Source organism: Rhinopithecus bieti, unplaced genomic scaffold (genome assembly GCF_001698545.2).
Source record: "Rhinopithecus bieti isolate Rb0 unplaced genomic scaffold, ASM169854v2 scaffold_6710, whole genome shotgun sequence".
Taxonomy (NCBI): Eukaryota; Metazoa; Chordata; class Mammalia; order Primates; family Cercopithecidae; genus Rhinopithecus; species Rhinopithecus bieti.
In genome coordinates, this window is record NW_016805362.1 from 3363774 (window position 1) to 3378575 (window position 14802).

General features: G+C 37.7%; 1 protein-coding gene across 1 annotated transcript in view; it reads left to right on the forward strand.

Moving 5' to 3' along the window:
- STK31 (serine/threonine kinase 31) overlaps positions 1 to 14802 on the forward strand; it is a 135558-nt gene that overhangs the window by 52359 nt on the left and 68397 nt on the right. The window contains exons 11-12 of the mRNA XM_017872233.1: positions 1813 to 1972; positions 9010 to 9132. Coding sequence (XP_017727722.1) covers positions 1813 to 1972; positions 9010 to 9132 — 283 coding nt within the window. The remainder of the gene's footprint in view (positions 1 to 1812; positions 1973 to 9009; positions 9133 to 14802) is intronic.

Below are 14802 nucleotides of genomic sequence, written 5' to 3' on the forward strand. Positions count from 1 at the left end.
TCAAGGTTTTTAGTTTCTTTGCGCTGATTACGTAGTTCCTCCTTTAGCTCTAAGAAGTTTGATCAACTGAAGCCTTCTTCTCTCAACTCATCAAAGTCATTCTCCATCCAGCTTTTTTCCATTGCTGGTGATGCGCTGCATTCCTTTGGAGGGGGAGATGTGCTCTGATTTTTTCAATTTCCAGCTTTTCTGCCCTGCTTTTTCCCCATCTTTGTGGTTTTATCTGCCTTTGGTCTTTGATGATAGTGATATACTGATGGGGTTTTGGTGTGGGTGTCCTTTCTGTTTGTTAGTTTTCCTTCTAACAGTCATGACCCTCAGCTGTAGGTCTGTTGGAATTTGCTTGAGGTCCACTCCAGACCCTGTTTGCCTGGGTATCAGTAGTGGAGGCTGCAGAAGATAGAATATTGCTGAGCAGCGAGTGTTGCTGTCTGGTTCTTGCTCTGGAAGCTTCGTCTCAGGGTTGAACCCCGCCATGTGAGGTGTGAGGTGTGATGCATAGGTCTGCACCTAGTGTGGGATGTCTCCCAGTTAGGCTACTCAGGGGTCAGGGACCCACTTGAGCAGACAGTCTGTCCGTTCTCAGATCTCAACCTCTGTGCTGGGAGATCCACTGCTCTCTTCAAAGCTATCAGACAGGGGCATTTACCTCTGCCGAGGTTTCTGCTGCTTTTTGTTTAGCTATGCCCTGTCCACAGAGGGGGAGTCTACAGAGGTAGGCAGGCCTCCTTGAGCTGTGGTGGGCTCCACCCAGTTTGAGCTTCCTGGTGGCTTTGTTTACCTACTTAAGCCTCAGCAATGGTGGGTGCCCCTCCCCCAGCCTCGCTGCTGCCTTGCAGTTAGATCTCAGACTGCTGTGCTAGCAATGAGGGAGGCTCTGTGGGTATGGGACCCTCTGGGCTAGGTGTGGGATATAATCTCCTGGTGTGCCATTTGCTAAGACCTTTGGTAAAGCGCAGTATTAGGGTGGGTGTTACCTGATTTTCCAGGTGTTGTGTGTCTCAGTTTCCCTTGGCTAGGAAAAGGGATTCCCTTCCCCCTTGAGCTTCCCAGGTGAGGTGATGTCTCGCCCTGCTTCAGTTCTCGCTGGTTGGGCTGCACCAGCTGACCAGCACCGATTGTCTGGCACTCCCCAGTGAGATGAACCCAGTACCTCAGTTGAAAATGCAGAAATCACCCGTCTTCTCTGTCACACACTGGGAGCTGGAGGCTGGAGCTGTTACTATTCGGCCATCTTGGGCGTGCCCCCTCTATCTTAGTTGTTTTTATTGCTTTTCTTAAATGTATGTAGAGGACACATGTATTTCAGTGTTTAATATTAGAAATGTTTTGGGTCTTTATTTAGAAGTGATGTTTTTGTGACTAAAAAATATGCTATAGGAACTTAACTCTTGTTGAGATCAATTAGCCTATGGTAAGTGGGTTTCTTATATGTCTTTTCTCTTAGACTTTGTAAATTATTTGTAGACCAAAAATTGAAGCTTCATTTGATACCATTTCAAATTCTGCAGACTTTCAAAGTTGCCTTTTTTATAGTTTAAAAAATTTTAATTTTTTTCATATTTTTTGTGTCATGAAATTAGTATATTTACAAATGTTTTTTAATTCAAAGTTTTATATTATGCGTGTCTGCATAAAAACACATGGACTGAAAAAAATAAGTTATACATGATTTTATATAAAGTTTTAGAAAGTACCTCTTCAAAGCCAGTGCTGTAAACAATAACTTTTAGACCATTACTATTTAAGTGTAACTTTTTCTCATTTCAGCTTTCTAATGTTTTGATCTTTTGTTTTGTTGTTTTAAAATAGGCATGTCGGCATCAGTGTTTATTTTGGAAATGATCTTTCAGATGCTATACAAGTGTTGGATGAAGGGTGCTTTACTACTCCAGCTTCTCTGAATGGATTAGAGATAATATGGGCAGAATACAATCTGGCTCAGGAGAAGATTAAAACTTGTGAATATGTGGTTAGTTGAGAATTTTCTCTATTACAGTTTTATCTGTTGAACATAAAGAATTTTTTTTTTTAAATTTCTTCTGATAAAAAAAAAGAACAACAACAACAGGATACATGTGCAGAACGCGCCGGTTTGTTACATAGGTATACATGTGCCGTGGTGGTTTACTGCACTTATTGACCTGTCCTCTAAATTCCCTCCCCTCACCCGCCCGGCCCCCCAATAAGCCCTGGTGTGTATTGCTTCCCTCTCTGTGTCCATGTGTTCTTAATGTTCAACTCCCACTTATGAGTAAAAACATGAGGTGTTTGGTTTTCTATTCCTGTGTTAGTTTGCCGAAGATGATGGCGTCCAGCTTCATCTATGTCACTGCAGAGGACATGAACTCATTCCTTTTTATGGCTGCATCGTATTCCATGGCGTATATGTAATACATTTTCTTTATCCAGTCTATTATTGATAGGCATTCGGGTTGGTTCCAAGCCTTTGCTATTGTAAATAGTGCTGCAATAAACATACTTGTGCATGTATCTTTATAGTAGAATGGTTTATATTCCTTTGGGTATATACCCAGTAATGAGATTGCTGGGTCGAATGGTATTTCTGGTTCTAGATCCTTGAGAAATTGCCATATCATCTTCCATAATGGTTGAACTAATTTGCATTCCCACCAACAGTGTAAAAGTGTTCCTACTTCTCCACATCCTCTCCAGCATCTATTGTTTCCTGACTTTAATGATCGCCATTCTAACTGGTATGAAGTGGTATCCCCTTGTGGTTTTGATTTACATTTCTCTGATGATTAGTGATGTTCAGCTTTTTCTCATATGTTTTTTGGCCACATAAATGTCTTCTTTTGAGAAGTGCCTGTTCATATCCTTTGCCCACTTTTGATGGGGTTGTCTTTTTCCTGTAAATATGTTTAAGTTCCTTGTAGATTCTGGATATTAGACCTTTGTCAGATGGGTAGATTGCAAAAATTTTCTTCTGTTCAGGAGAACAGGTTGCCTGTTCACTCTGATGATAGTTTCTTTTGCTGTGCAGAAACTCTTTAGTTTAATTAGATCCCATTTGTCAATTTTGACTTGTGTTGCAATTGCTTTTGTTGTTTTTGTCATGAAGTCTTTGCCCATACCTATGTCCTGAACACTATTGCCTAGGTTTTCTTCTAGGGTTTTTATATTTTAGGTTTTACATTTCAGTCTTTAATCCATGTAGAGTTAATTTTTGTATAAAGTGTAAGGAAGGGGTTCAGTTTCAGTTTTCTGCATATGTCTCTTTTTCCCAGCACCATTTACTGAATAGGAGATACTTTCCCAATTACTTGTTTTTGTCAGGTTTGTCGAAGATCAGATGGTTGTAGATGTGTGATGTTATTTCTGGGGTTTCTATTCTGCTCCATTGGTCTGTATGTCTGTTTTGGTACCAGGAGCATGCTGTTTTGGTTACTGTTGCCTTGTAGTATAGTTTGAAGTCAGGTAGCATGATGCCTCCAGCAATGTTCCTTTTGATTAGGATTATCTTGGTTATGTGAGCTCTTTGATTCCATATGAAATTTAAAATAGTTTTTCCTAATTCTTTGAAGAATGTCAGTGGTAGCTTGATGGGAATAGCATTGATTCTATAAATTACTTTGGGCAGTATGGCCATTTTCATGATCTTGAGTCTTTCTATCCATGAGGATGGAGTATTTTTCCATTTGTTTGTGTCCTCTCTTATTTCCTTGATCAGTGGTTTGTAATTCTTCTTGAAGAAGTCCTTCACATCCCTTATTAGCTGTATTCCTAGGTATTTTATTCTTTTTGTAGCAGTGGTGAATGGGAGTTCATTCATGGTTTGGCTCTTTGCTTGCCTATTGTTGGTGTGTAGGAATGCTTGTGATTTTTGCACATTTACTTTGTATCCTGAGACTTTGCTGAAGTTGTCTATCATTTCAAGAAGATTTGGGCTGAGACGATGGGGTTTTCTAAATATAGAATCATGTCATCTGCAAACAGACAACTTGTCTTCCTTTCTTCCTGTTTGAATACCCTTTATTTCTTTCTCTTGCCTGATTACCCGGTCTAGAACTTCCAATACTATGGTGAATAAGAGTGGTGAGAGAGGGCATCCTTGTCCTGTACTGGTTTTCAAAGGGAATGCTTCCAGCTTTTGCTCATTCAATTTGAGGTTATGGGTTTGTCATAAATAACTTTTACTATTTTGAGATATGTTCCGTCAATACTTAGTTTGTTGAGAGTTTTTAACATGAAGCGATGTTGAATTTTATCAAAGCCCTTTGTGTGTCTGTTGAGATAGTCATGTGGTTTTTGTCGTTAGTTCGTTTATGTGCTGGATTACATTTATTGAATTGCCAATGTTGAACCAGCATTGCATCCCAGGGATGAAGCAGACTTGATTGTGGTGGATAAGTTTTTTGATGTGCTGCTGGTTTCAGTTTGTCAATATTTTATTGAGGATTTTTGCATCGATGTTCATCAGGGATATTGGCCTGAAGTTTTCTTTTTTTGTTGTGTCTCTTACCGGTTTGGGTATCAGAATAATGCTGGCTTCATAAAATGAGTTAGGGAGGAGTCAGTCCTTTTCACTTGTTGGCAATAGTTTCAAAAGGAATGGTATCAGCTGTCCTTTGTATCTCTGGTAGAATTCAGCTGTGAATCTGTCTGGTCCTGGGCTTTTTTTGGTTGGTAGACTGTTAATTACTGCCTCAATTTTAGAGTTTGTTACTGGTCTATTCAGGGATTCAACTTCTTCCTGATTTAGTCTTGGTAGGGTGTAGGCATCCAAGAATTTATTCATTTCTTCTAGATTTTCTAGTTTATTTGTGTAGAGGTGTTCATAGTATTCTCTGAAGGTAGTTGGTATTTTTGTGGGGTCAGTGGTGATACCCCTATACCCCTTTAACATTTTTTATTGAGTCTATTTGATTCTTCTCTCTCTCCTTCTTTATTAGTCTAGCTAGTGGTCTATTTTGTTAATTTTTTCAAAAAAAAAAAAAAACAGATCCTGGATTCATTGATTTTTTTGGAGGGTTTGTGTGTGTTTGTGTGTGTGTGTGTGTGTGTGTGTTTCTATCTCCTTTAATTCTTCTCTGATATTATTTCTTGTCTTCTGCTAGCTTTTGGGTTCGTTTACTCTTGCCTTTCTAGTTCTTTCAATTGTGATGTTAAGGTGTTGATTTGAGATCTTTCTAGCTTTCTGATGTGGGCATTTAGTGCTATAAATTTCTCTCAGCACTACTTGAGCTATGTCCTAGAGATTCTGGTAGATTGTCTCTTTGTTCTCATTGGTTTCAAAGAACTTCTTGATTTCTGTCTTAATTTAATTATTTACCCTGGAATCATTCAGGAGCAGGTTGTTCAATTTCCATGAAATTATGTGGTTTTGAGTGAGCAATACTAACCTTAAATGTAAATGGGCTAAATTCCCCAATTAAAAGACACAGACTGGCAAATTGGCTAAGTGGTCAAGACTCATACGTGTGCTGTATTCAAGAGACCCATCTTCCACACAAAAACACATACAGGCTCAAAATAAAGGGATGGAGGAAAATTTTCCAAGCAAATAGAAATCAAAAGAAAGCAGGGGTTGCAGTCCTAGTCTCTGACAAAACAAACTTTAAATCAGCAAAGATAAAAAAGACAAAGAAGGGCATTACATAATGGTAAAGGGAACAGTTCAACAAGAAGAGGTAACTATTCTGAGTATATACGTACCCAAGGAGCACCCAGATTCATAAAACAAGTTCTTAGAGATCTACAAAGAGACTTAGACTCCCACACAGTAATAATGGGAGACTTGAACACCCCACTGTCAGTATTAGATCGAGACAGAAAATTAACAAGGATATTCAGAACTTGAACTCAGTTCTGGATCAAGTGGACCTGGTAGATGTCTGCAGAACTCTCTACCCCAAATCAACTGAACATACATTCTTCTCAGTGCCACTTGGCACTTACTCTAAAATCGACCACATAATTGGAAGTAAAACACTCTTCAGCAAATGCAGAAGAACTGAAATCATAGCAAACAGTGTCTCAGATCACAGTGTAATCAAATTAGAACTCAGGAAATGTTATCTTTCTAAAAAGAAAAGGAACTGCAGATATTATAATGATAGTTGTGTAAAATCTTTAACTTTTACAGTATCTTCATATTAATAATTTGCTTCATTTATAGCCTTGTAAGAAAGGTGTAATAGACAACTGGTGATTGTGGATAAGGGGTAACAAAATCTTTTCCCCTTTTGCATGGAAACTTGACCTTTGGTTAACTCCCTGTCTTTGTTCCCTTGGTAATATGATAAAATGTTTCAACGGTATTACCAGGCAACATTATTTATGGTAAATATAACTTATGATTGTCAAATTGCATCCATACTGGGAGGAACTACAAACTACAAATACTTGATGTGGACTCTTGCAACTAGACATGCCCCTTGAGGGACCCTGGAAGCTATACCTATGGAGTTGTTATAAGAGACAGTGGCTTTTGAGGAACATTAGGCTTGTAAACCAGAGTGGCTTTCATACATGCTAATGTGGATCGTCTCTGGACTGAGTGGTGTATTTTATGCATATAAGACTCTGCCTTACTATTAATTAGTGTCTGAGTCACCTGTTGTTGAGAGGTAGTTTGTGTGTGTGAGTAGGGGTATGACAATGAAACATTTCACGTAAGTTCTTTATTAGCTTAGGTGCAAGTATATTTATTTTCTGTTGCAGTTTTCTTTTTTTTTTTTTTTTTTGAGACGGAGTCTTGCCCTGTCACCCAGGCTGGAGTGCAGTGGCCGGATCTCAGCTCACTGCAAGCTCCGCCCCCCGGTTTACGCCATTCTCCTGCCTCAGCCTCCCAAGTAGCTGGGACTACAGGCGCCCGCCACCTCGCCTGGCTAGTTTTGTGTATTTTTTAGTAGAGATGGGGTTTCACCGTATTAGCCAGGATGGTCTCGATCTCCTGACCTCGTGATCTGCCCGTCTCGGCCTCCCAAAGTGCTGGGATTACAGGCTTGAGCCACCGCGCCCGGCCACAGTTTTCTTTAGTTTATTGTATTGAGCTGAACTGAACTTCCTGTTTTTCTTGTAAACCATTCCCTACAACCACCATAACTTTCCCTAGCACCTATGAGCTCTATACCTGTTGTGTTTGGACTTGTTCCACCTTAAGTATTTGTGGTTTCTGTCTCTGTGGATTATACCCTGTAAATCTTACTCCCTAATCATACCTAGGGTGACCAGTTGGCAGCCTGACTGGCTCTGAATGAGAAGTATGAGCAGGATAACTAGGCTTTTGAAAATGCCAGAAATGTTTAGTTTGGAGAAGAGATTAAATTTTGGTTATTTTATATGTTAGATTTTAACTGATCACTTCTGATCATGGAAGAAAGAAGATGACAGCAGAGTGAATAATTTTTTAATTTCTATGAAACACAGGCAGTGTGTTTATAAGCATTTTCTTACATTAACTTTTAAAATGGGCATATTTGCTCCCATTTTATAAGTGAGGAAACAGGCTTACAAGGGTAAGGAAATTGTTCAAGATTACCTAGTTCTATTTTTTTTTAAATTAAAAAATTATTATTATTATTTTTTTTGAGGTATGGTCTCACTCTGTCACCCAGGCTGGAGTGCAGTGGCACGATCACAGCACACTGCAGCCTCAACCTCCCGGACACAAGTGATTCTCCCACTTCAGCCTCTCAAGTAGCTAGGACTACAGGCGTGCACTACCAACCATGCCTGGCTAAGTTTTTTGTACTTTTTGTAGTAATAGGGTTTTACGATGTTGTCCAGACAGGTCTCGAACTCCTTGGCTCAAGTAATTCTCCTGCCTCGGCCTCCCAAAGTCCTGGGATTGCAGGTGTTAGCCACCATGCCCGGACCCTAGTTCTAAATGTTAATGTGGAACTTGAACCCAGACATATCTGACAGCAAAGCCTATTCTCTTTCTATTTAAACCACACTGTTGATACTAAAATACTTCGTAACGTATTTTCATATAAGATGAAAAAAAAACCTGCCTTAAATGTTTTTGTGGTTTGAGCATAGTGAAAGTATTCAGGATGGTACTTTAGCACTTAGTATTCTATTAGTACAGATGTGACTTTTTTTGAAAGCAGATTTTTTTTTTCTACTACTGCTTATGTTTCCGGACTTAAAGTTTACTTGATAGATGGAAGAGTAGATTATTGGCTGAATATACAATCTTAGTAGCCACTCAAATGAAATTGTCATTTTATTTCCCTTATTGTACTTAATTTGGCTTAGAACTGTTAACTTTTATTCATGTATTTTGCATAGTTCTTTAACTTGATTGCCATGTTTTTGTTTTTGTTTTTTTTAATGATGAAAGCAATAGACTTTACTTGAGGTCTTTTTTATTTATAGTTGTAAAATAGTCTGGTTGAGCTTATGCAAGAAAAAATATCCTAAAATTCAAGCTTTTAAGTATATGTGCCAGACATTGTTGTAAGTAATAGAGATACAAATTTTTAAAAGACATGATCCTTTCTTTCTTTCTTGGGTACAGGATGGATGTATTAATATGTAGTTTTAATACAGTATGGTAAGTGCTATAATGAAGAAAAGGCGTAGAGTTCTTGGATATCTTTCACATATGTATTTCCAAACACAGCCTATTGGACAAATTGGAGGGTTTATCCTGGTGTTCAAGTGTGTCTTGAAGGATGAGTAGCTGAAGGAGTTGAGAGTGGGATGGGAATAGGAAAGAGGCCATATATAATTAGTAGGAACTTACATAATTTTCTCTAAAAAAACCCCAAAAATTTCGTTGTTGCAGAAATAATGGGAAAATAAAATTAGCAGATCAGAGTTATAGAACTTAAATGTTTTATTTTTAATTAAGAGAAAGGAAGTTTTTTTTTTTTTTTTTGGGTCATTTTGTTGATCTAAGGAGAGAAATGTCCTAAATGGTACTATGTTTGGAGAATATAAAGTTGAATTTTGGAGATCACTTTTATTCAAATAGGTCATATGCAGAAAAGACCCAATGTATTAATGATGGTTATTCTTTTTTTCTTCCTCCAGAATGAAGGGAATATTTTAATTGCCCAAAGAAATGAAATGCAGCAGAAGCTGTACATGTCAGTAGAAGATTTTGTTCTGGAAGTTGATGAGTCATCTCTTAATAAACGCTTAAAAGCATTGCAGGTTGGAATTAAAAATTTATTAAATATAAATTGCAAGTTTATTTAAGAAGTGAAATTAGCATTTAGCTTAGACTTTAGATTGTTCTGCGATGGTTGCAAACATTTTTCCTGTTTTCTGAATTCTAATTTCTTTTTAATGGGATTGAAAGTTTATATTAATACATTTTGTGGCTACGTATATATGTGTATCTATCTTGCAAACAAGGTAAAATGGCTAGGGACTCCAGGCCTGCTACATCTGTATTCACTGGGGAAATTAATGGAGACAGGAGCAGTAGCAGATATGTGGGTACCTGTCGTCTATTGCATTCTAGCAGAAACTGTAGTAGGACCAAATGTTAGAGGGAGAAGGGATCAACTCTGATCCTTAAACTGTAGGGTTTTTAGGCTCCATGACCAGGGAAGTTTCTCCCTGATGTGATCAGAGGCTAGAGTACTGTAGTACATACAGCTGTATGACATGGTGGAATCTTGTCTTCAGCCCTGTCTTGCCAGCTCAGCAATGACTTTAATTTGGGTTGAATGAACATGACAATGTTAAGTCATTTCACCTAGTAATAATATTTATCTCTACTTATTCAGATCTTATTTTGTCCTTTACTATTGTTAAAAAATTTTCTCTATAAGTCCTCATGCTTTTTTCTTAATTTAACTTTATTTATGCTTTTGATTGCTTTTATGAATATTATCTTTTCCTTTCCTGTTTTTGATTGAATAGAGGAATACTGTTGGTTTTTACATACTGATGTTTCGCTGACAACTCTGTTGACCTCTCCTTTAGTTCTCATTTGTCTGTTGATAGTCTGTGCTTTCTGTGTTTCCAAATGTTTTCATTTCAAATGAAAACATTTGAAAACAATAACTCTTTAATCTTTTCTCTTCTAGTCCTCTTACCTTTTATGTGTCTTTGAATTTTTACTGCTTTGGTCAGTTACTCTAGTACTAAGCTGACCAGTAGCTAATATCGATCTTGTTGTGGACTGCAGGGAATAAGCTTGCTAGAAATTTGGAGAAGAAGATATTCAGGGACATCTGGGCATTGTTTCTTTCTGTCCTGCTGGATGAAGATGTAGTTTTGATGATGCTCCACATGGCTTAAGAACCATTGGAGCCCTGGTTTGAAACATTTTCTTAAATGGAATTGCATAAATAGTATAAGTTCTTCCAGAAGGTTGAAGTAAGCCTTGCATATAAAAGGGCAGTAATATAGTAAGAATTTACCTTTCCACAATGCAACTTCTACTTTAACCTGTAAAGGTTTATTTCTTCTCACTGTTAGTAAATGTAGGTTAAGGGTCTGTAATTAAGATCATCTTTAAACCTCTTTTCTAAAGTTCAATGCTAGAAGACTTTTTGCCTTATCTAGCCTGTCTCCACTGCTAGTATTCCCTCAGGTCACCAAAATATTCTTTGAACTTCTCTTTATTTTGCTGAGAAATAGTTTATATTTTTGAAGTATCCAAGAAAGATACTTCTATAATGAAGGTCAAATAAATTAAAGTTCATGATTTCTGATTTCCTCAGCATTTTATTTAGACTTCTTTTGTGGCATACAATACATGGTTGATTTTTTGTGACTGGTCTTCTTAAGTTCAACAAGAAATTGTGTTCTCAGTTTTCTTGGTGTACAGTTTTAGATATATCTAAAACTTGCTTAGGTTTTGGTTGGTTCAGTATATCAGTCTTTGAGATATTTTTGTTACATATTTCTGAAATAGATAGGATTATCCCTATTTGTCCCTGTTGTTCTTTTGGTTCTTGTTCAAAGTATTTCAGTGCCACATTCTTGGGCGTTCAGGTATTCATGATTGTAATGTTTTTAAAAATGTGTATCCCCCCATGACACGTGTTTACCTATGTAACAAACCTTCACATGTATCTCCAAACCTAAACTAAAAGTCAAAAATAATAATAATGTTTTCTTTTAACTACTATATAATCTTATTTTTTCACTTAGATTTTAAAATAAAATAAAAAAATTTTAATTTGCTTTTAAGTTCCTATTCCACCTTTCTTTTGGTTAACACTGTAACATCTTTTCTTTTTTTCTTTCTATTTTATTTTATTTATTTTATTTTGGTGAGATGGAGTCTTGCTCTGTCACCTAGGCTGGAGTGCAGTGGCTGATCTCGGCTCACTGCAACCTCTGCCTCCTGGGTTGAAGCAATTCTTCTACCTCAGCCTCCCAAGTAGTTGGGATTACAGACACACACCACCATGCCTGGCTAATTTTTGTATTTTAGTAGAGATGGGTTTCACAGTGTTGCCCAGGCTGGTCTCGAGCTCCTGAGCTCCGACAGTCTACCCATCTTGGCCTCCAAAGTGCTAAGATTACAGGTGTGAACCACCGCGCCTGGCCTCTCCCTTTATTTTTAACCTTTTGTATTCATGTTTTGAAATGCCCTCTTGATAACACACTAATGGATTTAATTTTGAAAGCACCTTTCAAAATTATATCTTTTTTTTGGTAACTTAATTTACGTATTTATAATTACTGTTTTATTAGAACTTATTTCTGTATTTCTGTTCATCATGATTTCTTTTTCTCTCCTTTTCTAACTTACACCTCTAATACTTTTTTTTTTTTTGAGATGGAATCTTACTCTGTTGCCCAGGCTGGAGTGCAGTGGCACAATCTTGGCTCACTGCAACCTCTGCCTCCTGGGTTCAAGTGATTCTCCTTTCTCAGCCTCATGAGTAGCTAGGATTACAGGCATGTACCACCATGCCTGGCTAATTTTTGTGTTTTTGCTAGAGATGGGGTTTCACCATGTTGGCCAGGCTGGTCTTGAACTTCTGACCTCAAGTCATCCACCCACCTCAGCCTCCCAGAGTGTTGGGATTACAGGCATGAGCCACTATGCCCGGCCACACTTCTAATACTTTAGAACATTCCTATCTGCTTTTGGTGTCTTTCCTCTCTTTCTCTACCTCCTTCCCCAAACCAGCGAACCAACCACAATTGTCTTTAGTCACAGGTTGTTATAGATACTGTGTGATAGCTCAGTTAAATAGACTTTAGAGTTATTTTTCTGTTCTTATTTCATAAGTCGCTTATCTCTTGGCTTTCTCTGTATATTGGAATATTTTCTCTAAGAGTGCTTTCAAAGAAATCTTTGTGTATTTTGTTTTGCAAGTTATTTGATGTTTTAGGATATCTCATTTCAATCTCAAGTACAAATAGTTGTTTAGCTGACTATAGCAAGTTCAAAGGCCATGTTTCCCTTAGACTTTTGACAATAATCATCTGTTGTCTCATTTCTATAATTTTATTTCTGTATTTATTTGAGACAGAATCTTGCTCTTTCACCCAGGCTGGAGTGCAGTGGTACTGTCTCAGCTCACTGCAACCTCTGGCTCCTGGGTTCAAGCAATTCTCATGCCTCAGCCTCCCAAATAGCTGGTACTACAGGCAAGCGCCACTGTGCACAGCTGATTTTGTATTTTTAATAGAGACAGAGTTTCACCATGTTGGTCAGGCTGGTCTCGAACTTCTGACCTCGAGTGATCCACCTGCCTTGGCCTCCCAAAGTGCTGGGATTACAGGCGTGAACCAAAGTGCCCAGCCTTCTTATTTCCGTAATTGTTGATATCAGTCTAATCTTTGTTCTTCTGTGATCTTTTTTCCTTCTGGAAGTTTTAAATTTTTCTCTTGACTTTGTTCTTCAGTTGCATCAGAATATGTTTATGTTTTGATTGAATCTAAGCCAGTTCAGTCTGAGGTTTTATGTATTTCTTTAATTGTAGGTAATATTTGATAATTATTTTTTAAGATACTGCCCTCCCCCATTAAATTTTTATCTTATTCTGAGACTTCTGTTAGATATTTAAGCTTCTGTTTCTGTTCTCTACATATTTTAACGGCTAATCTATTGTTTAAAATCTTTTTATCTTATGTAGGAGGTGGGTTAAACTAAATAAATAAAATTTTTTTATCTTGTTGGTGTCTTTTTGGAGGGATCCTTGGCTTAACCATGTAGCTAATGAATTGATCCTCTAGCTGTATCCCTTCTGCCATTTAGCCAATCCATTGTGTTTTGTATGTTAAAGATTATTTCTTTTATATTTAATATCTTCAGTTGATTATTATTTGTAAGTACTTGGCTTTGTGTTTCCAATATTCTTTCTTTTGTTCAGAAAATTTATTATGCTTATTTTTGAGTTCCTACTGTTATCTGGGCCATTGACACTGATTTTGCTTCATTTTTATAAGGTGGCTTAGTTTTTTATACTTCTTTCAGAGTGCTTGTTTGTTCACACCATTTTATCCTCTTCTTACCACTCCTCAAGATCTCATATTCCCTTGGAACTATAAGCTACCTTAGTTCTTCACTGTTGTGTAGTTATATGAAGGGCCTAGGGAAGAGTGAAAGCCTGAACCACAACTTTCAAGACTTTGGATAGGTTTAGGGAATATATTGGGGTTGTTTTTAAGGGTCTAGAGCTTCTGATGTTTCAATCAGGGATTATCTACTCCCTCTTTGCTTCTCTCCTGGGTAGTCTTACTCCTCAGCAAACCCCTATTCCCTCTACCTCAGCTACTGCTCCTTTCTAGGCGCTACCACCCTTAGATATAAATGCTGCCAGATATTCAGGGGAGAAGTGAAGGAAAGAGAGTGGTCAGGGGCTGGCCAGCTCTTCTATATTGGTTATCAATTTTTGCCTTATCTGTGTTCTTGTGCTGACTTGCATAAACCTCTTGCCTCTTGGTGGTGCTACTGTTTTTCTTCCTGATGTGAGGGAGAGAGAAGGGCCTGTGAAGAAAGTTTTCTTTTCCCACAGGTAATTCTATACTCTGACACAGTCCTTCTTTCACTTGTAGGGGCTTTATTAATTCAGTGCTAAACATCAGCCATCCTCTGCCTAAGATTTCTCAGAGTTTTGTGATTAAAAACTTCTGAGATCTCTTAAGCTTTTTTAAAATCTCTGTAAAATTTCTAGGGTTTGATTTCTGGAGAGAGCTAGCAGGCTGTGCCTATCTTGTCTTTTCCAATTCTTTTTTTTTCTTTCTTTCTTGTTTTGTTTATTGTACTTTTTGTCATTCAGCAATAAAAAAACTTAGAATTCTTTTTGAGTATTTCTTTATAAATACCACATTCTAGTGTAATACAATATAGGATTGCACCTATATGATATCTTTGCAAAACAAAAACAACGTTCTAGGTTATTCTTTCAGATATTTGGAACAAGCCTGACAACCCTATATGTAGAAAGCACTGAACTCCCAGGTGCCCATGAGTAATTCAGCTCTTTATGGCAGCCTGATTATAACAGTACTAGATATGATATTATAGGAAACTAGAAAAAAATAAGCATGCAAATGAAAAAATACTTTAAAAATTATTTGGTCTGGGCAGGGTGCACCGGCTCAAGCCTGTAATACCAACACTTTGGGAGGCTGAGGCGGGTGGATCACGAGGTCAAGGGATGGAGACCATCCTGGCCAACATGGTGAAACCCTGTCTCTACTGAAAATACAAAAATTAGCTGGGCGTGGTGATGTGCACATGTAGTCCCAGCCACTTTGGAGACTGAGGCAGGAGATTCGCTTGAGCCTGGGAGACAGAGGTTGCAGTGAGCTGAGATAATGACACTGCACTCCAGCCTGGTGACAAACAGAGGCTCTCTGTCTCAACAACAACAACAAAAAAAAAAAAAACAAAAAAAAAAA